The following is a 23,255-nucleotide window of genomic DNA, read 5'->3' as shown; positions in this document are numbered from 1 at the left end:
TTTATTGGTCAATTTATGCGTTCGGTACAAACATGGCGGCCGTGAGCCTGCAGGGTTGGATAAGTGAAGACCAAAAGTCTTTGCCGTGGAGTTTGCTGGCATTTTGTAGCTCTTCTACCACCTGTTTTACTGCTAGTAGTCCATCAGAGCAAAGTTGTACTTCGATCCGGCTAGTCTCCTTTTCTGCCTTGCTGTTGTTCCTCTCTTGTATTCAGTAAGTACCTTTTACCTCAAACGTGTTCATCATGCTAGTATTTTTAGAAGAACATACACGATTTTGTAAAAATTGTGTTGCTGTATTTGTTAAATTGTATATTAGCGAGCCTTGCTTATTAACAACATGAATGTTCTGATTAAAGAGTATGATTGTTGCACAGGTATGACTAGGCTAAAATATGCTTACTTGTCTAGCTCCGAGCCCTATTGCCGGTCACGTGCACCAGAGGTGTATATGTGTAGGAGTCATGACGAGTGGTTGAAACCTGTTTGGTTTTTTTTTTTAAACACTGATTGGGACTCACGGGTCTCTGTTGACTCATTAACTTACTCACTCTTATTAACATTAAATAAGTTTAAAACGCATGGTGGTCTAGTGGTTAGCACGTTGGCCAACACAGTAACAGCTTGGAGATCGGGAAGATCTTGATTCGATTCTCCCCTGGGCATTTCTGTGTGGAGTTTGCATGTTCTCCCCGTGTGCGCGTGGGTTTTCTCCGGGTACTCCGGCTTCCTCCCACATTCCAAAAACATGCAGGTGAGGTTAATTGGCGACTCTAAATTGCCCATAGGTATGAATGTGAGTGTAAATGGTTGTTTGTCTATATGTGCCCTGCGATTGGCTGACCAGTCAGACCCCGAAGTCAGCTGGGATAGGCTCCAGCATGCCCCCGCGGTATAGAAAATGGATGGATGGAAGTTTAAAACGGAAGCCAGGCAAAAAAGTCAGGGCGTAACGAAAAGGGAGACAAGTCGGGGAGGCGACGGGACTGTATGCGCATGCGCTCTGTGACGGGTGATTCAAGTGAATTAAGTATCCGATTCACAACTTGTTACACATGTGCGAGTGTCCTTGCACCGGTGATTCGAGTGAATTGGGTAACCAGTTCACTTCAGGGACTCATAAAAACTAGAGTCAATAAAATAATTGAGTTTCCCATCACTACTAGAGATGTGTGAGTCATGAACGTGGCTTTTAAAACTCGCTATTTTGTTTGTACTGAATGGGGCTCACGGGTACTCGTCTCTGTTGACTCGTTCAATAACTCTGTGACTGTTAAATAAATTTAAAAATGAAAGCCAGGCAACATGGCAGACCAGTTATTAAAACTGGGACAAGTCGGGAGAGGCGGCGGAACTGTATGTGCATGCGCTCAGTGAATGGTCATTCACGTGAATTAATTAATTTACAACTCGTTGCTCATGTGCGAGTGTCTTTGCACCAGTGATTCGAGGAAATTGGGTACATGGGGAGGTAGAGGAACTTGCGCGAGTTTCTGCGCAAGCACTCTATGACATGTGACTGGAATGAATAAAGTATCTGATTCATGCAAGTTTCTGCGCATGGCCTCTATGATGGGTGCCTTGAGTGAACCCAGTACCCGAATCACAACTTTTGCGAGTGTCTGTGCAGTGACTCAAATGAATCAAGTATTCGAGTCACTTCCATGAGTGACTTATAAGACCTCAAGTCAGTAAAAGGAATCCAGTTTCCCATCACTAATAGTCACTATGGCATCTTGATGCAGTTAGAACTCTTCAGTGGGGGTGGAACGTGTGACTTTCAATTATCTACAAAAACTGTAGAGGGCAGTGTTTTCCTGAGCGTGAGCAACCACATCTCTTGTTGACTAGCTATTTAGTTCCCTGTCTAGTAGTTGAGACTGATTTATATGGAAGAGACAATCTAAAGTCTTCAAAGTCTTGCATTTCTGTTTTTGTTGATTTTTATTCTTATATTCACCTTTTCAAGACTCACGTGTCAGAGATGCAAACATCTTGGAGGACGTCCAGCACAGACCCTGATGACTGTCTACTGTTTCCTTGGTAGCATATGTGGATTCACTGGAGCGGTTTTGTCCAGACAGCTACATATTCAAGTAAAACCTCCTCATCAATGGTACACAGTCATGGGCTTTACAGTGCAGACTAATACTTTTACAAATCAAGTCTTACTTCTTTGCAGGTTTTAAGGGAACTTGTGTCTGCTTTTGTGGGTGGAGTCAATATTTTCTCCTGCTGTCTTCCGCTGTGTCTTTTCAGGGACTTGCATGCAGGTACGTTCAAAGCAAGGCAATTGTTTATTAGATGTAGCTTATATTTACATTTGTGCTTTAGAGAGGAGGCGAAGGATGGTCAGGAGGCGCAGGAGACGTCACCTTCTTGCAGTTTGTTTGCTGACTGCGCTCACTGGTGCTGTCCTGAAGTCAGGCGTCCTAGGCAGCCCAGAAGACTCGCTCATCCGAGGGAGGAAGCTGCTTTATGTCACCCTGCAAGTAAGATTGAACACCAAGGTTTACCTTTCTTATAAAAAAGTCCCTCCTTATAAATTAGAATGCAATTGTAAAACATCTAATTCAAACACTCATGCAAAACACTCAGGAAAGATAAAAATAACATCCTGGATCATCAGAGGGAAAAGTCAGGCCCGTGTTGGCCTTTCAAAGCCATGGTGTGTGTGCATCATGTGGCCACTTGATGGCACTGTTTGTACACATTTCACCCTCTCCTTCTGCAACCGAATGGCTGTTTGTGCTTTTTTTGACCAATAGGAGGGTGGTGTCATGTTTCATTGCCTCTTAAAAATATATATTTTGAAATCGATTTTTAATTCCCTCAGAGCAGAATGTTCTACAGACCATTTGAAAAAAATGTAACAGTGGATCCCCGCACATTAGCAAATCAGCATTCAGGCCCACCAATTTGCTGATTTCTGGTCTCAAAAAAATACATTTTGTAATTTTTTTTCCCCCACAGAAAACAAAATCTCATTCACCACAAGTGTGCAATCATTTATAAATACAGCGGTACCTTGGTTAACGTCTGCCCTGGTTAGTGTGTTTTTTGGTTCATGACCAACATTTTTGCTAAAACTTTGCCTTGGCTTGCGTCCGCCCGCTTGTTTAGTGTCCAAAATAGCGTCCGGTTTGTTTATGCTGCCATCTTGGATCACATGGCCCAGACAAAATTTTGCACGTGATCACGCAATGCATTGTGGGCCGCAGGCGCCATTTTAGGTTGTTTATATGAGAGTTGTAGAGAGATACACAACGTAGCAAACACATGGACCGCACAACAGAGAAAGGCGATGGGCCGAACCGAGACAAGGGTGCAAGATCTTGGAATTTTGCTCTGTCATCGGGTGTGATGTGTACCACTGCGGTTCCTGCGTAACAGTCTGTCAACCCGGCGGCGCACTGAGGGTGACACTAAGTCTCTTTACATCCACAACACTCATTTCTGTCTGCAACAACAAAACATAAGCATTCCAACTTACTGGCACACGTCACCACCTCGCCGGCGCACCTCTACAACGTCACTGCCACAAGCGGTTGTGTTTTTTTTCAGTGTCCATTTTGTATATTAAATGGCAAGATACATGTTTATTGGTTCTAGAACGTTGATATTTAGTTTGATGTATTTTTTTTCCTTTTTGCAAATTGTGGTTGCAGCAGAATTATGTGTTTATTTTGTATTATTTTGTGTATTGATGGTTTTGTTTGTTTGTTTTTCCCCCCAACAAAACTAGGTAAAAGTGATATTAAATGCTCATTTGTCTGTCAGTTGTAATTATTTTTTGCATCATTTTCTGCAACTATCATTTTCCTCCTATAAAATGTGTTTGTACTTATATATTTGGGTGTCTGGAACTGGTGAATTGGGTTTACATGATTTTCTAAGGGAAAATTTGCTTTGGTTGAAGTCCGTTTTGGTTTGAGTCGGACCTTCTGGAACGGATTAATGATGTTAAACAAGGCACCACTGTACGTGACAATACAGGTAAAATGTACAACAAACATGTACCACAGTTTAAAAAAAAATAGCCCACAGTGTTTACGTGTTTGTGTCTGTATTGTCGCATTTTTTTCAGCGGTCTCTGAACGCACCATTAGACGCAAACGTGAAACTTAGTATATAACTTGTAGATATATACATCATGTACTTTAAATGTGTGATGCATATTTAGGGACTAAACCTGGATTGTGCCACAAGTGAACAAAGGTAATTAAAGAGAGAAGGGGAGGGTCCTGGAGCCGATTCTAATCTAATAATTACAAGTCACTTTTATTGTGATTATGTATGTTGATTATTGTATGCATCTCTTATCCAGATGAATTCCTTCAAGCCCTTTTATAAGCTAACAGTTTAGCAACAGCCTCAGCAACTGTAACAGCAATAAGGCGTAATGTGTAATTCAGCGTAATAAAATCAGGTTACAGTGAATATTTTTCCCTCCTGAATGTTGTACCAGGACAACACTGAAATCCTTGGCTACATCCTTGGGCTGTTGTCTTTTGTCATCACCTCTACCTCCAGGTTCCCTGCACTTAGTCGAGTCGTAAGTGGTCGCCTACCTACACACAAGTCCTTGTCTCCAGGGAGCAAAAAGCTTTTTAATAAAATAAATAGAAACTTTATTTTTATCCCCTGCAGAACAAGGGGAAAATGCGACCAGGAGTTGACATTTTCTCTGCAGCGCTGTGCTCACTGGCTGGTGCTCTTTATGCTGCTGCCATTCTTCACTACCGTACCGGGCTCAGCTTCCTTCTCAGGGTCCTGCCATGGCTGCTGGCGGCAGTCTGTGGTGCCTCGCTGGATTTTCTTGTATCTTGCATTTGGAGAACATATGAAGTCAGGGGTGTCCCAAGTGCATTCTAAAAATACAATATATCGCGGTTAATTGTTTTCTCCATTTATAAATGGAATATTTTTGTAGTTGGAGCATAGAAAACCTGTTTACTACCTTCTAAATACGGTTTTTAACATTGTTAAAGCCCTCTAGACATGGAATAGCACCCCTATAGTCACCTTTACATTTGTATTACCAAGAAAATAAGCCATTTTAGGCATAAACAAAACTCATTGTTCGTGTGTGTTGCGGGAAATGTGTGCCAGTGCTAGGGGGAGCTGAGTAGGGGGGCGGACAGGAAGTGACATTTGGGGGTTCAGTGTTGAGTTTTAGCGACAGTAGATCATTCAAACCTAAAAAAGAAAGAAAAAAAAAAAAAAGCCTGTTGCTCCGGTGATCAAGTCTGGTGTTTGTGTGTCTCACCGAACATTACAGTAACATTAGTGACACCTAGTGACCAGGGTAGAATAATACATACCATCGCAGCGTCTTTGAATACCTAATATTTGTATTTTACTGCATTTAGCCATTTTTATGCTTGAAAATGCTTAATTTAGGCAAAAAAAAACCCTGTTAAATTTGCTTAAATATGCATATTTTTGACTTGTAGTGTCATTCATATATTGTGGAAAAACCGTGATAGAGTGAAGCCGCAAAATTTTAAGTACGAAGTGGCAAGGAATAACTGTACTAAAAACAGAAAAAAATGTGGAAAAAAAGAGCAAAAAGGCGTCATGTAAGGAGACAAAATAGAAATGTTTTTTTAGAATAGAAATGATTTCATTTGTTCATGTTCTGACCTCCGACACACGTGCCAGATTGTAGTCCTGCATTTGTGCAACGTGGGAACCAGGCAGCCGCCTATCAGCTTTTCTCCTGAAATGGAGAGCCTCTTGGCGGACTCATCAGAGAACAATGCTGTCATGGTGACACATGAACATGCAGCTCCCTCATCAGCACATGGAAAGGTAATATTAATGTAAGTTTCATGTTGTTGCTGTCCACAGTCATCGTGTGTCGTTCGTTACAGGACAAAAAACTCCATTTAACCGAGATGGGTCGTTACATGGATGTTAGCATTCATGCTACCAGACAAGTAAGCAGCATCACGTCCAACCAAAGCTGATCTTTCACTGTAATATCGGAAGATGGATGAAGGCATCATATGGTTTTTCCACAGTTGTGCCCCAAAAAGGTGACGGTGTCTGGAGAGGTGGTGCATGACCAAGCTCGGAGCAGGACAGTCCCAATGGTACGACTCCATGGTTCTGATACATCATGTGACTCTTCCCTTGTCAGTTTTGATCTAGAGGTGGGTAGGACTAATTTATAGTAAAGCTATCTCAGACTAGAGGGTAATCACGAGCATGATTCATGTTTTTTTAATGTTTTTATAAACCCAAACACCCGATCCCAAAGACATATTTATACGTCTTTCACGTTATTTTGCACAAGAGGCAAAAAGAGGTGATGATGCAACTGCGCACTAATAGATGTTACATTTACAGCTGTTTTAAGCAACAAAAAAAAAAACCGGCCACCAGGTGGCAAAAGTGCATTTGATAAGAGCTCTGAATGGAAAGAACATACATGACATAAAGGCGGAAGTGGAAGAAAGTGGAGGAGTGTAGCGTGTGGAAGGTTATGCATTGAAGGGAAATTTAAACGCATGCACACAGTTCAGCTCCAAATGTAAACAAATTGTAAATCGTTCATGGTGTTATAATTGTAAATAAATTGTTATTTTCATGTAGCGCAAACCTTTTTTGTGTTGTTTATGTTGTGGTATAGTTGTTGATATTTGAGCTGTCACAAAAGCAAAAAAAATATTTGTGTCAAAGTGAAAGTAATGCCTGAAATGTATCTTTTCACAAAAAGCTGTTTTTCTCCCTTTTTTAGTCTGCAACTGATATTTTCCTGAAACTTACCTATGTTCTACTGCTGATTACTAAAGAACACAAAAACGGTAGAAACTCTTTTTTTTCTGATGAAAGATGAGTCTAATCTTTCTTTTGGTAAGATCCATGTTATATAGCCATAGTCGGTGTGCCTTGAAAAATCAGTCAAAATGATCTAACATGGCCAGTAATGAAGGGGTTGAATTTAGAAAAATGGCTGGGATTGAATGAGTTCAACACAGCCGTGAGGCGTACCACCCACAAAAAGCCACTAGGTGGTGCCCGACTATTGAAAGTGCATTCAACAGCCGTCAGCAGGCTGCATCAGAGCTGTATCATATATAAAAGTACACACGCTCTCTTTTAGTTGACACTTGTAGAGGCTTTTTATCAGAAGTTAACATAGCAGTAAAAGTATGAGTCAGTGCAGTTCTACAACATTGCAATCATAGTATAAATGCATGGGGATACAGGTACTGTATACCTTGTACATGATCAGTGAGGCATGCTCCCACCCATGCTGAAGGGCGTGGCACTTAATCTTGTGTCACATGTACATAAAAGCTAGAATTTGACACACGTCACTTAAAGGGATAGTTCTGTTTTTTTTACATGAAGTTGTATGACATCCGCATCAGCATTGTAATCCAACAGATGTAACGCAGAGCGTTTTGTAAGGTTTGAGTTTTTGAGAAGGCATTTTTGTGATGCAAATATTTTAATCTTTTGAACGCATATTTTTATTAGAAGCCAAACTCCTTACTTAATTGTCCCCGGCAATGAAGTGGAACCACGTTCTTCATCACAGAAATCTGAACAGAACTGGACTTAGGAGACCAAGTGGGGGGTAAAGTCGCTGTTAGTGGACTACAATGCTGATGGGGATGTCACACAACTTCATGTCAAAAAATCCCACTATCCCTTTAATTTCACCTAAGCTTGTGAACAAACTGGACTGTTGGGGAAGTAAGTCCAGATGATAACACCCAGCATCTTCCATGAGGCTGAGTTGTCATGTTCTAGTGAGAACCAGGGCCGCACGGTGGTTAGCATGTTGGCCACACAGTCACAGTCAGATGGGGAAGACCTGGGTTCGAATCTGCGTTGGGCATCTATGTGTGGAGTTTGCATGTTCTCCCCATGCGTGCGTGGGTTTTCTCCGGGTATTCCGGTTTCCTCCCACATTCCAAAACATGCATGTTGGGTTCATTGGCAACTCTAAATTGTCCATAGGTGTGAATGTGAGTGTGAATGGTTGTTTGTCTATATGTTCCCCGCCATTGGCTGGCCACCAGTCCAGGGTGTACCCCGCCTGTTGCCCGAAGTCAGCTCCAGCATAGAAAATGGATGGCTGGATAGTGAGAACCACCAGTACTTAAATCACACATGCCGGTCTCAATGAATGAAATATTCCAGTTGAAAATCTTTATTGCTTCGATGATTGTTCCATTATAAGAAATTCCATTTCTCACATGACTTTTGTTGTTGTTCCGTTAAACAAAGTCTGGTGTTTTGTGTCTCACCGAACATTTCAGTAACATCGAGGAAAAGGCTTCTTGAGACGTCATCTGTACTTCTGTGTAGAAGGTGTCGGACGTTTCGCTCCTCATCCGAAGAGCTTCGTCAGCAAACTAATAAGTGCTGGTAGCTTAGGCCTTAAATACAGTAAGAGTGGGCGGAATTGGTGTGCCAACACCCTCCTCCTATTGGTTCGTTACACTAAGCCTGCATTCCTCATCTTTACAGTGGTATAATCCTATCCTGTTATTCACACCTACGATAAAAGGGAAGTGTCGCTCCCTGAATTGGGTATGAACGACTCTGATACTGGCTTGTTAGCATCTATTGTCTATTGTCCAAAACCCACAGCTCTTAGTCTTGCAAATGAGGTGAAGGCAGGGCCGAGCCAGAACAATAGATGCTAACAAGCCAGTATCAGAGTCGTTCATACCCAATTCAGGGAGCGACACTTCCCTTTTATCGTAGGTGTGAATAACAGGATAGGATTATACCACTGTAAAGATGAGGAATGCAGGCTTAGTGTAACGAACCAATAGGAGGAGGGTGTTGGCACACCAATTCCGCCCACTCTTACTGTATTTAAGGCCTAAGCTACCAGCACTTATTAGTTTGCTGACGAAGCTCTTCGGATGAGGAGCGAAACGTCCGACACCTTCTACACAGAAGTACAGATGACGTCTCAAGAAGCCTTTTCCTCGATGGACAACTCCTGTACGACTGAGAGCCTACACAGACGCATTTCAGTAACATAGTGACACGTAGTGACCAGGGTAGAATAATACATACCATCACGTCTTCCGAATGCCTTTAGTTTTTTTTTTATTTTACTTTATTTTGTCATTTTTTTGTAACAAAAAAACCTGTAAAATTAGCTTAAATATGCATATTTATGACTAATAGCGGGCGTTATTATTACAGTATATTGGTTATACTGGTTAGCTTGCTACCTTGTTAGCTCACTAGCTAGCAGCCATCTTGAGTCCCTGCAGCATAAGAGTGGTGCAACTTGTTGTAAAAAAAAAATAACAGGGGTGTAAAGGTGACTATAGGCGTGTTATTTCATGGCTATATAATGTTAAAAATCAAATTTAGGAGGTCATAAACAGGTTTTCTATTCTCTAACTACAAAAATTCAATTCATGCAAGATTGAAGAGTTTTGTCATATGCACAGCAAAACAGGTAGTTGTACTACGCAATGAAATTCTTATTGTGTTCATTCTCCCTAAAAAAAAGAAAGGAAAACACAAGAAAATGAATAAGAACAAAAGAAACAAAAGCAACAATAAAATGTTCAGTGTTATGAGTGTATGCATGTGTTGCGTGCGGCGTGTGTGAGTGATTCATTGAGAAGCCTGATGGCCTGTGGGTAAAAACTGTTTGCCAGCCAAACTCCTGTAGCGTCTGCGTGACGGTAGGAGTGTGAAGAATGAGTGTTGTGGATGTTATCAGTCAGGTGTGGAACCAATTAACTGCTATAAACGAAGGACGGCTGTATAGAAAAACAACCATTCACACTCACATTCACACCTGTGGACAAATAAGAGTCTTCAATGAACCTAGCACGCGTACTTTTGGAATGTGGGAGGAGGCCGGAGTACCCGGGGAGAACAGACAAACATTGTTTTGTTTGATATTCTGCATCCTGGTTCATGCTAAAGTGCCTTCAGCATCAGACACTCCCCAGCACACAAACAGGCTATGTGTTCATGTATTTATTTTTTAAAATAAACATCCTTTTATTTAAGTGTACTTCTGCCCGGGGACCTCGGAATTGCAACCGGAATCGTTCAAATTCAAACAATGCCCAACCCTAATGTCGTACAATGTTAAAATTGAGCATTTTTGTGATAGTTTGGGGTTTTTGGATGGGATAGGACAGGTTTTATAAGGGTTTTTTTCCCGATATACAGTACAGTATCCACCACCCTTGTCTCCTGGGGATCTCCTCCTGATCTCCTCAAGGCATATGTCAGCAAATCTACCGACTCTGGTGTTATGTGGCCGATGCCAATCGGACTGCACGGTGCCAGGCTGTGAGCACAGACCCTCATGCGACTACTAGTGGAGAGGGAAATGGTTTGTGGCCACTACCTACAAAAGTTTGTGAGTTGCCGCTCCTTCCTGCCTTTTGCTTGAATGATTTTTGGCCTACGCTTATGGGAAGGGGGGCAGTAGTGATAGCTTCATATGTGGACAGGTTGATATCCTGCAAGTGACTGGTCTGGAGTTGCTGCACCGTCATCATTGGGTGTTACCGTCATTCTGTTTGAATCGGTTTGTGATAAGGCCCATAGTTTTATCTGGGCCATAAAAAATATCATTGGTGGTTATGGGCAAGGGCAAACTTGTGGTTAGCATGTTGGCCAATACAGGAACAGCCTGGAGATCAGAAAGACCTGGGTTCGATTCTCCCTTGGGCATTTCTGTGTGGAGTTTGCATGTTGTCCTTGTGTGCGCGTGGGTTTTCTTCAGGTACTCCGGCTTCCTCCCACATTCCCAAAAACATGCAGGTGAGGTTAATTGGTGACTCTAAATTGCATGAATGTGAGTGTGAATGGTTGTTTGTCTATATGTGCCCTGCCATTGGCTGGCGACCAGTCCAGGGTGTACTCCACCTGTCGCCCGAAGCCAGCTGGGATAGGCTCCAGCATGCACCGCGACCCTAATGGGGATGAAGCGGTATCGAAAATGGATGGAAGGATGGGTTATGGTCAGATGGGTTGTAGTCAGAACTTGACCTCTGCCCCCGAATGGCTTTGATGCCACGGGGAAGCATTTTTAATTTGAAATGATTATTATTGATTATAATTATTACTATTTCTACTTGGCCTGACTCTTGCATTGAGTGTTTCTTACTGTGTTGAGCACACGTTCTTAATCATGATGGAACACAGAGCGGGGCTTAAGGGCGGGAAATGCTTGAGATTTTTTTTGCTGCCCAATTGTTCTGCAGTGAAGGATCTTTGATTAAAGACTGAGGTTGGGCAGGGCACATCTGCATAGGAAAATCCGCTGCATGAGTTAAAACTGTGGCAACACTAATGCAACGCTAGCCATTCCACAGCATCATTCTCAATGAGGTTGCTAAAGAAATAAGATTGAAAGGCATAAGAAGGTGGATGTCATTGGTGAGTGTAACAAACTGCACATGAGGGTCAAATTAGTTATGTTTGTTGTCAGTTGATGATAGCAATTTGACAAAAGTTTAGCTGTACGCTTTTTCTTAGTGTGTCTAAACCCGAATTACCTCAGAGGTGCAAGATCACACTTCTTCTGTTTCAAGCATGCACACCTCGCGCTTGACTACCCTGTTGCAAAGGGTTACATCTCTCCCTTCGAGGTCCCTTTGACCTCCAAGTCAGGGGCCAGGGGAACTTACCCTGGTATTAACAGCCTGCTGTGTAGAGACGGCCCTATTATATCCAGATCACAAACAATAGAGTAACCGTTTTATATTGTACGAAACACTGAACCCTCTACTTTGCTTGGTTTGTTGTCCTTGCTAAGGACCTGGGATGATTTTCTCATCTGTCAGCGATCAGAAGGACCTGGCAGTTTTGCTCAGTGTCCAAAATACCATCTGGTTTGTTTATGCCACCATCTTGTATCACGCGACAAAGGCAAAATCTTGTCATACTTGCACATGATCGTGCAATGCTTTGTGGGCCACGGCGTTTGTTTATAAGAGATTTGCTGTGCTTTAGAGCAGGGGTGTCAAACTCGTGCCATGGAGGGCCGAGACACTGCAGGTTTTCTTTCCAGCCTGTCACTAAAGCAGGTGATTTTAATGATCAACACCTTCAGTTTGAGGGAAGGAGCTCATCAATTAAATCACCTGCTGAAGAAACTGGTTGGAGAGAAAACCTGCAGCGTTTCGGCCCTCCAGGGCATGAGTTTGACACATGTGCTTTAGAGAGATACTTGACCTATCAAAACACATAGACCACACAAAAGGGAAAGGCGATGGACCGTACTGAGATGAGGGTGCAAGACCTCCAAATTTTACAGCTTAAAGAGAAGGCTGTTGACATTTCAGAGGTATGGCTCAGTGGTGACTCCGTCGTCTGCTGCGGTGTGCGCGCACACACACACACACACACACCCCTCCAGTTCCAGTGTCGCAGTCCATCAATCCGGCGGCACATGGAGGGTGACACTTGGTGTTTCTGCTTACCTCATTTTACAACACTCATTTATGGTTACAACAACAAAACATAAGCATTCCTACCGTAGCATGTTTGCGGCAGGGAGTCAAACAGCACACGTACCCTCGCCAGCACGGTTGTTTGTTTTTTTCATTTTCTATATTATATATAACATTTTCTATATTCTATATTAAACGGCAAGGTACATGTGTATTGGTTCTAGAACGTTTGTAATTTGATATTTTTGCAAATTGTGGTTGAAGCGGAATCATTTATTTTGTGTTATTTTGTTAATTGATGGTTTTGTGGGGGGTTTCCAACAAAACTAGGTCAAAGTGTTAAATGTTGGTTGTCCATTCATTTGTCATTTGTCATTATTTTTGCATCGTTTTCTGCATGTGAAACTATAGTTATTATCTATAAAATGTGTTTTGTGTGAACATTTTTAGGTGCCTGGATTTACATGATTTTCTATGGGAAATTTGCTTTGGTTAGTTTCCGTTTTGGTTTGAGTTGGACCTTCTAGAATGGATTAATGGGGTTAACCAAGGCACCACTGTACTTCTTCACTATTGCTTAACATTAGTCATGCCTTTAACACTCTTTTGCTTGGTTTTAGCTATAATTTAGGGTCACACATTTGAGTTGGTTATTGGCCTACTGTGTAGTGTACCCTCTTATGGCTACATCTACTTGCCAAATTCAATATTGTTTGTGATATTTAATATTCCTACTCGACTACTTGTCCTTCTGGGCCATTCGACAGGCGCAAGTTCTGAGCCATGACTGCTAATTGTCCATATCTTCGCCAAGACTGCGTCAATGGAAGCACCCTGAGATGGTTCTTATGTTGTAGCCTGCTAGCTAACAGCCGTGTTTGACGTTCCACTTGCTAATGAAGTATGAGCAAAATATTGACCTCTCCCTTTTTTTTTTTTTTTTTTTTTTTTTTTTTTTTTTTTAGTGGGATTTTGAAGAAGGAAACGCACGGTGGAGTGAAGCACAAGCAAAACAAGGTGGAGATGAGTTCCCCCTGCAAGAATGGCCAAGCAACCCCAAACCATTCAGTGTAGGCACTTACGCCTCATGTGCGCTCCCACAGAACCGTGTGTCCTGTAATGATGCCGCAGGACTGTCCAAGTGACAAATGTGATCACAATGGAAACAATAGAAAATGTCATTAAAAAATATCAAATCAAATCCTTTCTGGGAGGTGACTTTGGAAGGCTTATAAGATACAGTACGTCCCCTACTGGAACAATATTGAGAGGTTATTGGGTCACATCCTGTATTTTGTGAGTCACAAGGTTATCAGGACTGTCTACTGGGGAAAGGGCGACCGGTGGCGATAAGAACCAGACGAGACGTCCTCCAGTCCATCATCTGCCTGCTGCACCACCTTACACCACTGGTCTGCCAGTAGAACAATACAATGATTAGATCAGCGCTAACGAAGCACATTTGACTCCACCCTGTTGGATTCCCTTGAGGGGCATGACCAAGACGAATGCGATGTGAGGTAAAGCAGTTTGCAGTTTCAGCACTGATGGCATCAAACAATGTGCTTCAGCAGATTAAGTGACATTATAATCCTATTGCCAGCTGTACGGCAATTAAGATGTAAAGTCTGTACTTCCTCGGATTGATGTATAAAACGTCATGCCCTGATTAATTGCAGGCTGCAAGGTCCACGTTAACAAATACCTCACATCAAATAGAAGCTTCCTTGTTATTTCTTACCAGGTGGCTGTAGCTTCCTTAGGAACCACTCACTGTGACGGGGCATCTGTAAAGTTGAATTTTTGCAGTAGAGCTTAAAAAGAAAGCACTTAGTGGTTTGCGAGAAATTGCACAGAAGTATGGATTTATCCCATTATTGTAAAAAACACGACCAAATAGTGTCCAGTCCTTTTTTAAACATTATTATGCGTTATTTCAATTATTTAATTACTATTTAAAATTACCATAACATAATTATTTGTTAACAAGTGAAGTCCTCACCCAAAGTAAATGCTTCACTCCTCATATACACCTGGTACTCTCTGCAGTTGAGTACGTTAACACCACTCTGTCTGAGGAAATACTGTATGCACAATTTAAAAGCTGCTTATACACACTGTATGTAAATAAATGTTAGTTTTAAGTAAATACAATAGTAGTTTATATTGTAATACTACTGAACTAAAAATGTGTAGGGTTTTTTTGGTCTTTGTACTCCGTTGAGGCAGCCTGCCGTCGTCATAAACGCTGAGTTAGCATATCCGTCACAAGGCCTCCAAGAATGGGTGACCAAAGACAACAAACTGTGTCCGAAATAAAAAGATGGAATCTTGTTGGCAAAAGGGATGAGAAGCTCGGATTAGGACCTCAAGCAACAGTTTGGAAAGGCCTTTGTGTTGTTCTTGGCCCGTACGTCAACGATGGCTTCGTTCCCCTTTAGTCATCCTTTAATATGCCACCGTTGTTATTTTACTGGCGTGCTTTTACTCTGAATGCCTGATTTACCGGCTGGAGGATGCATGAAGCCGATGTTGCCCGAGTGTTGCCGAACTAGCGGGCCGGTGTTGTGCCGAGGATTTTTTTTCGTCAAAGTACTATATAAAAAAAGAGAAAGTAACTAATAAAACAGGAGGACGCCCTGAAAGAAGGGCAAAATACGGTACTTTCCCGGGGAAAACGGGAGGTTTGACAGGTATGAATGAACGGCACGCTCCCAAGGTGTCATCACCATTTAAACCCAACATTCCGCATCCCAGAGGGGCGTGGATCCGTCAAAGCTTTTGTAAGCAGTTCAGTACGCGTCCTCCACCTCGACAGGTCGCCCTGACATCGGGTGACGTCACTTCCCGCCGTTGGACAGCCGGTTCAGGCCAGTTCACGCGCTTTAGTGACTCGCGGAGCTGTCAACACACAACACTACCTGAGTGTTGGGCAGGCTATCCGTCTATCGGAAAGCAGCCTCTCTTCTCCAACGACGTTTTCTCCCAGATAACAGCGACTCCTATCTCATTATGACTCGAAGGTGATCTTCAGCGTGTCCAGGTGGTTCTGGGTGGGTACCCTGTTTATGAATGATGTCTTTGCCACTGTCATGGTCGCACATGTTGGCAGTTGCTACTTAGCTTGACTGAAGGCTGGTAAGCTAGCAGACGCCAGTTAGCGGTCCTCTGTTTTAGACGGCAGGTTTGGGACGCGATATGCGAAGACGCTGTGTGGGTTTTGAAAATAACAACCCGGCGGAAGATGTTTTTGGCTTGGTGATTTTTTGTTGTCTGGCGGGTTAGCAGTGGTGCTTTGCTAACGTTAGCCACCTAGCTAGCTAGCTAACATACGTCAATGTCTTTAAAGCTGAAGTCTGACCAGTCTAAACTTCGTATTCTTTACATTATTCTCAACGTGACCAGTTAAAACATTAAGGAAACACATACCTATTGACGTTGCACTGTACGCAATAAATCGTAATTAAGTGGTAATTGAATTGCCCATAATGTGGTGCAACTTGTAGTACTTTCCAGAAAGTAAGTACTGTATGATGCTTAATTAAAAGTAGCGTTGTCAATGATTAATGAGTCAGGAGTTGCTTGATGTTGACGTAGCTTAGTTAATGTTTCATGTCTTTTGCTAATTTTTAGTAAGGTGGGTACAAGATTCCTTTGAAAAAACTTTAAAAAACAATCCACACACCCATTGGCTGCATGAGCTTCCCTTTTGACAGGAAGAGTTTAATTGTTTTTATTCGGTTAAAGAGCCTGTTTATCATTTCAGTACTCAACAGTGGGTTTTGCATAACATTTACACCAATTTGTTATTGTTGTAAGAGTACTTGTGTAACCTAAAGGTCAAGTGAGGCATGATAGCGCTGATAAAACGTTTTGGTTATCATCCTTTAGGCCTGTCACAATAACAAATTGGAACACTGTGTTGACAAAAAACGGAGAAATAACCCCAAAATACTCTGAAGTTCACATTGTGTGTCAGCCCGTGCATATACACTTCCTTGGCCCACTTTTAGCAACATTGTGTGTAGAATACGCAGTTTGTCGCAGTTTGGTCTAAGTACATGTTTTGGATGAAGCAAAATGCATTTGTTGCGTTTTTTTCTCTTTGTCACAAACTTTTTCATGTGACAAAATAAAATTTACATTAGATCGTGTTTTTCTTTTATACACAGCCAGCACGAAGAAAGTGTTCGATCGATCTGCCCACGACACACACAGCTAGTGAGTAGTGCACTCACTAGCGCGTTGTGTCCTGCCTGGAGAGGAGAGGGCTGAATGCCTGACAGGAGGGTTCACTCTCTCCGTTCATTCCGCTGTAGAACAAACGTGCCAGGTGTGGAGACAGATGCACAGAATGAAGCCTCTTGTCATCCAGCCTGTTTGGCAGAGAGAAAACAAACACGCATGCACACGTCATTATAGTGAGGCCGGCAAAATTATCGAGTTCATTTTTATTTATTGTGCGATTGATTGATTTATTCATTATCGTGGTATGAACAAGGCATGAGCACCGACGAGCTGATATGTCGCTTTTGTTGGAAAGTAGTGGCGATGGAGAAGGGGAGTACAACCAACGTGCATGCGCGCCTCAAACGCAACCATCCTGTCCAGTTTTCCCAACTGGGGGGGAAAAAAACTGCCGTTCGAGGTGCAGCGGAGCCTTTGTCCCGACAGTCAACACTTACTGAGGCGTTTGGTTGGCAAAGTAAATATAAACTAACGAGCACTAAATGGTGGACGCTCACAGACAGTGTCTTTCACTACACGTTAAAGGGATAGTTGGGATTTTTTTTTTACATGAAGTTGTATGGCACCCCCATCAGCAATGTAGTAACACTGGCTTACCCCCCACTTTGTTACATGAATGGAGTTCTGGTCGGATTTCGGTGAGGAGGAACGTAGCTCTGGTCAGTTGCTGGGGTCTCTTAAGTAAAGAGTTTGGCTTCCAAAAACAATATGCGTTCAAAAGAGTAATACATTTGCATCACAAATCCGACCTCTCAGTCGCTCGCCGTTATTGCCTCTCCGTTCATATCACTGCGTGTTCTCGCCTGTCCATTGCTGTGTATGTGTTCCACAGCTGCAACAGAAGACACTCGCGTCTCCATCCGTGCACGTAAACACTGTGGAACACACACACAACAATGGACAGGGCGAGAGCGCGTTGCGATACGAACGGAGAGGAAATAACGCCGAGCGACTGAGAGGTCTGACGGTTTTGTGATGCAAATGTATTTGTCTTTTGAATGCATACTGTTTTGAGAAGCAAAACGTTTAACTTAAGAGACCCCGGCATTGAACCGGAGTTTTGTTCCTCCTCACCGGAATCCGACCAGAACAAAGTGGGGTGTGAGTAACTGTTGATACACTACACTGCTGATGGGGATGTCATCTAACTTCATGTCAAAAAATCAGAACCATCCCTTTCAGCCTTGCTGTTAAGGAATAATAGCTAATGTTCTTTATTTGTTGAAGTGCAATTGTGTTTACAGAGACTCGATGCTCCATTTTATTTATTGTTTTTATTGTGTGTGGTTTATATTGGAGAACTTTTTTTTTCTTAACTGAGACAGGGTCTATTCTTCATTGCTTTTGGTTATGATTTTTATTTAAGTGTAATTTGTGCCATCACGGATTTTCCTAAATATATAAATTAATAAATCATGCTATTTCGTTGTTGACTACAGACTATTATAAGTACAAAAAAACAAAAAACACCACTCCCAATGTGATATTGATGGTAACTTCTAGCACCATTTACTTCTTTATGCATGTGTGGTATAGTTTCAGCCCCAATGTAGTGGCGGCTGGGCACATCAAACTCCTACAAGCATGCATTTATGGAGCACCCATAAAATAGCCTTTCCCAAACTGATGTATGCCGAAGCACAGTTCATGGTCCGACTTGTCTTTGAGAAGTGCAACACAATAATGCAGCTAGCCGTCCTCTGAATGTATCTACAAGATGCATCAGATCAAGCAGTACCATCACTAATCCAAGAGCGTGTGGTCTGACTTAAAACTTTTGATCTGTAAGATTACTGTACTTTCCCAAGCCTTCCCACGAAATTTATAATTGGTTTTCTCTGACCGGAGCTTGTAGCCCTCCCATTAAGCAATCACATCAAAGATAACATTTTCCATGAATCACTTCCAGCTAGTATCATTTCCTTTTATTTCATAGTGATGATGAGTGGTTGCCTACTGTATGGAAATACAGGAAGTTGTTTTCTGAGATTGACTACATCAAAAGGTAAACGCCTTATTGCTTCGAGTACATTATTAGCTGTTAATATGTAGCCCACTTAGCCCTAATGATTGTTGCTCAATATACAATTGTGCAAATCAACTCTGTTTTGGATTACATTTGCATATTGGTAATTGATCCAATCTGTTAGTGTATGTTTAAGGGGTGATTGAAGACACCAAGGGATGGCTCACATTTTTCAGGCAGCAAAGGTGAGAGGGAATGTGGATAATTGGTAAGAGATGTCTTCAGAGTGATACACAGCACGATTGGCCCGTGAGGGGGAGCACAGCTTGGCTATTATGGCCCAAGAATAGGAGGGGAAGTGATAAAGAAAGCACATTGAGTGCACGGCATGATGATAACAAAACACATTTTCCTCCAAATGCTTCCATGAATTATGGACCTTGTCATTAGGTCATAGCTCATTGTTCACCCTTTCCTATTTCTATCTCTGCTTAAGAACAACACAGGAATGTAGAGGCCATTCACGGGGCCCTGTCCTGCAACTGTTCAGACTTGATGTAAATGTTGTACTCTTGCCTCTCTTGGAGTCAACCCTAAACTCTTTTGACCAATTGCAACACAGCAGGTGTGGTCAGGGTTGGAGGCTACCAAATCACAACTTGAGATTTATGGCTAGTGGACCACTAGGATCCAATATCATTTTAAAAGTCCCGGAAATGAGCTGGACAGGACCCGTTAACTGATGGATGCAATCACAATCACTGGAAACAAGTATTTTATAGCTATATTGCTGGGGTGTCCACATTTTGTATTCTTATTATTGGCCCATGACACATTCTGTAAATATAATTTAACAAGAAAACTAAAAAAAAAAAACCAAAAAAACAGCAAAAATGGAAAATCAGCACTAATTTTACAAGAAAGTATTAAGAGAAAAAAGTTGTAATCTGAAAATGTTTAACTTTATGAGAATAAGATAATATGTTGAGGAAAAATTACGGAATTTTCGTAGCATAAAGTTGAAATATTTAGGAAAAAAGATGTTTTATGTCAGGTCAAAATATGAGGAAAAAACCAAACGACGAATAAAGTTGTAATGTTTAGAAAATTTGTTGGCGGAAAAAGTTATGTTACAACAAAGTAAAAGTCAATAGAGTATTTTTCTTTGAGTCTGTTGTGTAAAAAAAAAAAAAAAAAAAAAAAAAAAAGCCGATCTGATGTCAACTTTTCCATTTGGTGACATGCAAAAGCGTGTAACAAAGACAATGAAATAAATAATACAAATTGGTGGAACTTACTTTTCAGCTGCTGTGATTTCCCAAGGATAACAACTCATTGTGTACCAAGCGTATCCAAAACACGTACTTGACGAAGCGTGTGCACCTTGTGATTGTAGCCAGCGTAGTCTGCACACAATGAAACTGAAATTGAATGTCGGACGACTATATGCAAATGAGCTGACCTCTGCTTTGACACACAATGTGAACCTAAGACTACTTGCAGGTTATGTGTCTTTTTTTTTTTTTTTTTTTTAGTCAAAATTCAGACAAGAACGAAAGTGACACTGATTAAAAATCAGAAATATGATGTAATGTCCTGGATACGTGTTACTACCTCCAGTATTCCTACTGATCTGTCAATACACTTTGAGGACCTGTTTTTTGCATCACGCTTCTGCAGAAGGTGAAGTGTGTTAATATTTTAAAGAACCCTGTGTTGAGTCTTGCACTATTGTTTTTCTATAACATGATAACCATTTCATTATTTGTGGATTGCAGTCAGATGACTAAGTTTATCTTCTCTAGCCGAACCCTGTTGTGCGATGTTCAGTTTTGTAATTAAAAACTCAAAAGCAACCGCAGGTCCTTTTCGTGCCCAAAATAGAATGGACTAAATCTTCTTAATTAGCATACTAATCAAAGACAGGAGGAACGACACTGTTGCTTTTGCTCACGCTAACCCCTACAGACTGCAGCCTGGGTCCTCCGTGGTTAAAAGGAAACACAAACAGTGGTGTGGAAAAAGTGTTTGCCCCCTTCCTTCTTTTTTTTTTTTTTTTTTTTTTTTTTTCTCCACACTTAAATGTTTCAGATTAGTCAATGACAAGACAACTGAACAGGGTGGCCCAACCAGTTATTAGGTTTAGGGGGCAATCACTTTTTCACGCAGGACCATCTAGGTTTGGATTTTAATAATAATAATAATACATTTAATTTGTATGCAAATTAGATGCAATTGTATGCAGTTTTGGACAGATGAGTTTATCGTCTGGATATGACGATGGGGGGGTGATTTCAATATTTCGGGTGTCGGATGGTAACGAGTTCCAGAGTCTGGGAGCAGAGCGGCTGAAAGCTCTGCTCCCCATGGTGCTGGTGTGGGCAGAGGGCACAGTGAGGTGAATGGAGGAGGAGGATTTGTGGGAGAGAGCCTGAGTGGCAATGTGGAGGAGGTCAGTCAGGTACAGGGGGCTGAGGTTGTGTATAGCCTTGAAGGTGTGTAGGAGGAGTTTGTACTCTATTCTCTAATAAAAGGTTTCATTTAATTTCATCTGTGTTTTGTGCTCAGTTGTATTGTCATTGACTAATATTTCAATGTGTTTGATCTGAAACATTTAAGTGTGGCAAAAATAAGAAATTAGGAAATGGACAAACACAACAGCTCTGGTGTTATTGTTGTTTTTCTTTTGTTTCCGGTACAATTGCCTCGTGATTGCATCGGCACAGGACAGTATGATGTATCCCATTATTTTGATCATAAATTACCGAGGTGCAACGAATAGTGATGTAGAACAGCCGCAGACCTGGTTCAGAAAACTAATAAAAAGCATCCGCCTTCTTAGATAATGAAAATGTTGGTTCATCTGCCACACGCTCGTGCAAGTGTCTTCTTGTTTCAGCTTGCTCTTTGTAAACTGCACACCGCACAAACGATACAATGTTTAAACCACTGGCCAAATTGTTGTGCCATTACTGTTTAGGCTAGAAATGTAACTGTTGGAAAGTTCATTGTCAGATGTGTAACAGATGCTCCTGGTTGTTTTATTAACATTTTTCTACCGTTTATGCATGACTTGTGGAAAGTGGAAAGCACCACCTCTCCACGCATCTCCCGACTCCACACCCAAGCTCAATCGTGGGGCCAGAAACCCCATCCATCTGCCAACAGCAAAACACTTTGACACCGCCACCTATCACAGAACGCTACCAGAGGTTGTGAACAGAAACAAAATGTCCTGCTTTAAACCTGGAGTGGGCGATAGGAACAATATCAGTTTGTCTTACGCTAATGAGAGCAACAAGCTGCAGCGCATCATCAGTGTAACGTCGCGCTTTTGCTTGCATGGGTTAAGTGCAACTGGAGCCACTTGGAAGTTACTGCTCCCCGCCTCCACGGCGGCAAGTAAACTACATTTCTTACAAGTGTCATTATCACTAAAAGTTAAGAAAGGCCATGCTAACAACTAAGCTAGATTGAATGTAAAGTAGTGAAAAACAAAAAAAAGTGCTTCATACACTAACACAAATGTAGGGGGAACTGCGTTACAGCTGAGAGTAAGCAGCTATGAACAGGAAATTGGCACTTTTGTCACCAAAATTTTGCCTCTGTTTGCGTTCATTTTCCACTTAGTGTACAATAGGGCTTGTGTCTTGTTGTGTTATTATTACACTGTGAGTCCTGTATGTTTATATCACGGAACGTCCTTGTTCGCAGCCTATTAGCCTGCTAATGCATGAAAACAGGACGCAAAAGTCACCCGTCTATGATGTCATCAAGGTTGACTCCGTATAGTTCTTTGCTAACTAACACAGTTATGCCGCACGTTTCAAAAATGTTTAAAAAAAAAAACATGTTTCTGTAGTTCTAATGCATAAAACAATTTAAAATAAATGAATGAATGAAAGGAAAGGAAAATGAACATTTAAGGTTACTTTTACCTACACTGAAGATGTGATTGTTGACAAAGACACAATGTGGCAGCGTGATCAACACGGACACCACCTTCCTGTTTTGCCATGAATTATATCTTGAATTCAGTACTGTGTCTCACCTTCGTCATCAAAATGCCGGCACTTGCAACTTTCTTTGGCTCCATTTTGGGCTATTTTGCAGCCGTGATCAAAAGACGAGCAGAGGCTTTAGGCGTGACACACTTGATTTCAAGTAATCACTGTCTTTTTCCCACTTCTGAAATGACACAGTTCAGTTATGACTGAATTTAAAGTGGATCACACTGCCACAAGAAATGAAAGCTTCTAATGTAAAGTAGTGGCTACCATGAGACTTCATACACTGTCAAATATAATAAGTTGACTTTACTTTAAAAATAAAATGGAAAACTTGCTGCCTCACAAAAAGTAATTGATGTTAAGATAGATGAATTACATAGGATTTAATTATTGTGAGTGTGCAGTACTTAAATTATACTAAATAATTGGATTATAGTAACTTGCTTATTTTGAGTTTGCAGTGCTCAAATTATCTTAAATATTTAGTTTGGAATAACTTGTTTATTTTGAGTATGGAGTACTCAAATTAACTTGAATTATCGACACGACAGTAACTTATTTATTGTGAGCTTCCAGTACTCAAATGATAGCTTAATTCCCATAAGTGTTCATCGTATTCAG

General features: G+C 41.5%; 2 protein-coding genes across 8 annotated transcripts in view; both read left to right on the top strand.

Annotated features, from left to right (window-relative positions):
- The first annotated feature begins 18 nt into the window (after nt 1–18).
- Nucleotides 19–13,983, top strand: tmem44 (transmembrane protein 44). 4 transcript variants are annotated; one of them, XM_054790715.1, is made up of 10 exons: nt 19–214; nt 1,970–2,096; nt 2,183–2,273; nt 2,335–2,492; nt 4,469–4,555; nt 4,651–4,821; nt 5,665–5,814; nt 5,877–5,942; nt 6,027–6,098; nt 13,376–13,969. In XM_054790715.1, the coding sequence occupies exons 1-10, from the start codon at nt 33–35 to the stop codon at nt 13,553–13,555; spliced, it is 1,284 nt and encodes a 427-aa protein (XP_054646690.1). In that variant the 5' UTR covers nt 19–32; the 3' UTR covers nt 13,556–13,969. The 4 variants fall into 4 exon arrangements, with proteins under 4 accessions (XP_054646690.1, XP_054646689.1, XP_054646691.1 ...); XM_054790714.1 differs by having other exon boundaries at nt 6,027–6,158; XM_054790717.1 differs by having other exon boundaries at nt 65–214; nt 1,970–2,116; nt 6,027–6,158; nt 13,376–13,983.
- A 1,178-nt stretch (nt 13,984–15,161) lies between these two features.
- atp13a3 (ATPase 13A3) overlaps nt 15,162–23,255 on the top strand; it is a 46,090-nt gene continuing 37,996 nt past the window's right edge. For 2 of the 4 annotated variants that reach the window (XM_054789251.1, XM_054789250.1), the window contains exon 1: nt 15,164–15,463. The gene's annotated coding sequence lies outside the window, so the exon portion shown is untranslated. Of the gene's footprint in view, nt 15,464–23,255 lie in introns of all 4 variants that reach the window. The other 2 variants (XR_008572663.1, XM_054789254.1) reach the window with 2 other exon arrangements.

This window comes from Dunckerocampus dactyliophorus, chromosome 10 (genome assembly GCF_027744805.1).
Source record: "Dunckerocampus dactyliophorus isolate RoL2022-P2 chromosome 10, RoL_Ddac_1.1, whole genome shotgun sequence".
Lineage (NCBI taxonomy): Eukaryota > Metazoa > Chordata > Actinopteri > Syngnathiformes > Syngnathidae > Dunckerocampus > Dunckerocampus dactyliophorus.
The sequence above is the reverse complement of the archived record's forward strand: the minus strand, read 5'-3'. Positions and strand labels throughout refer to the sequence as shown.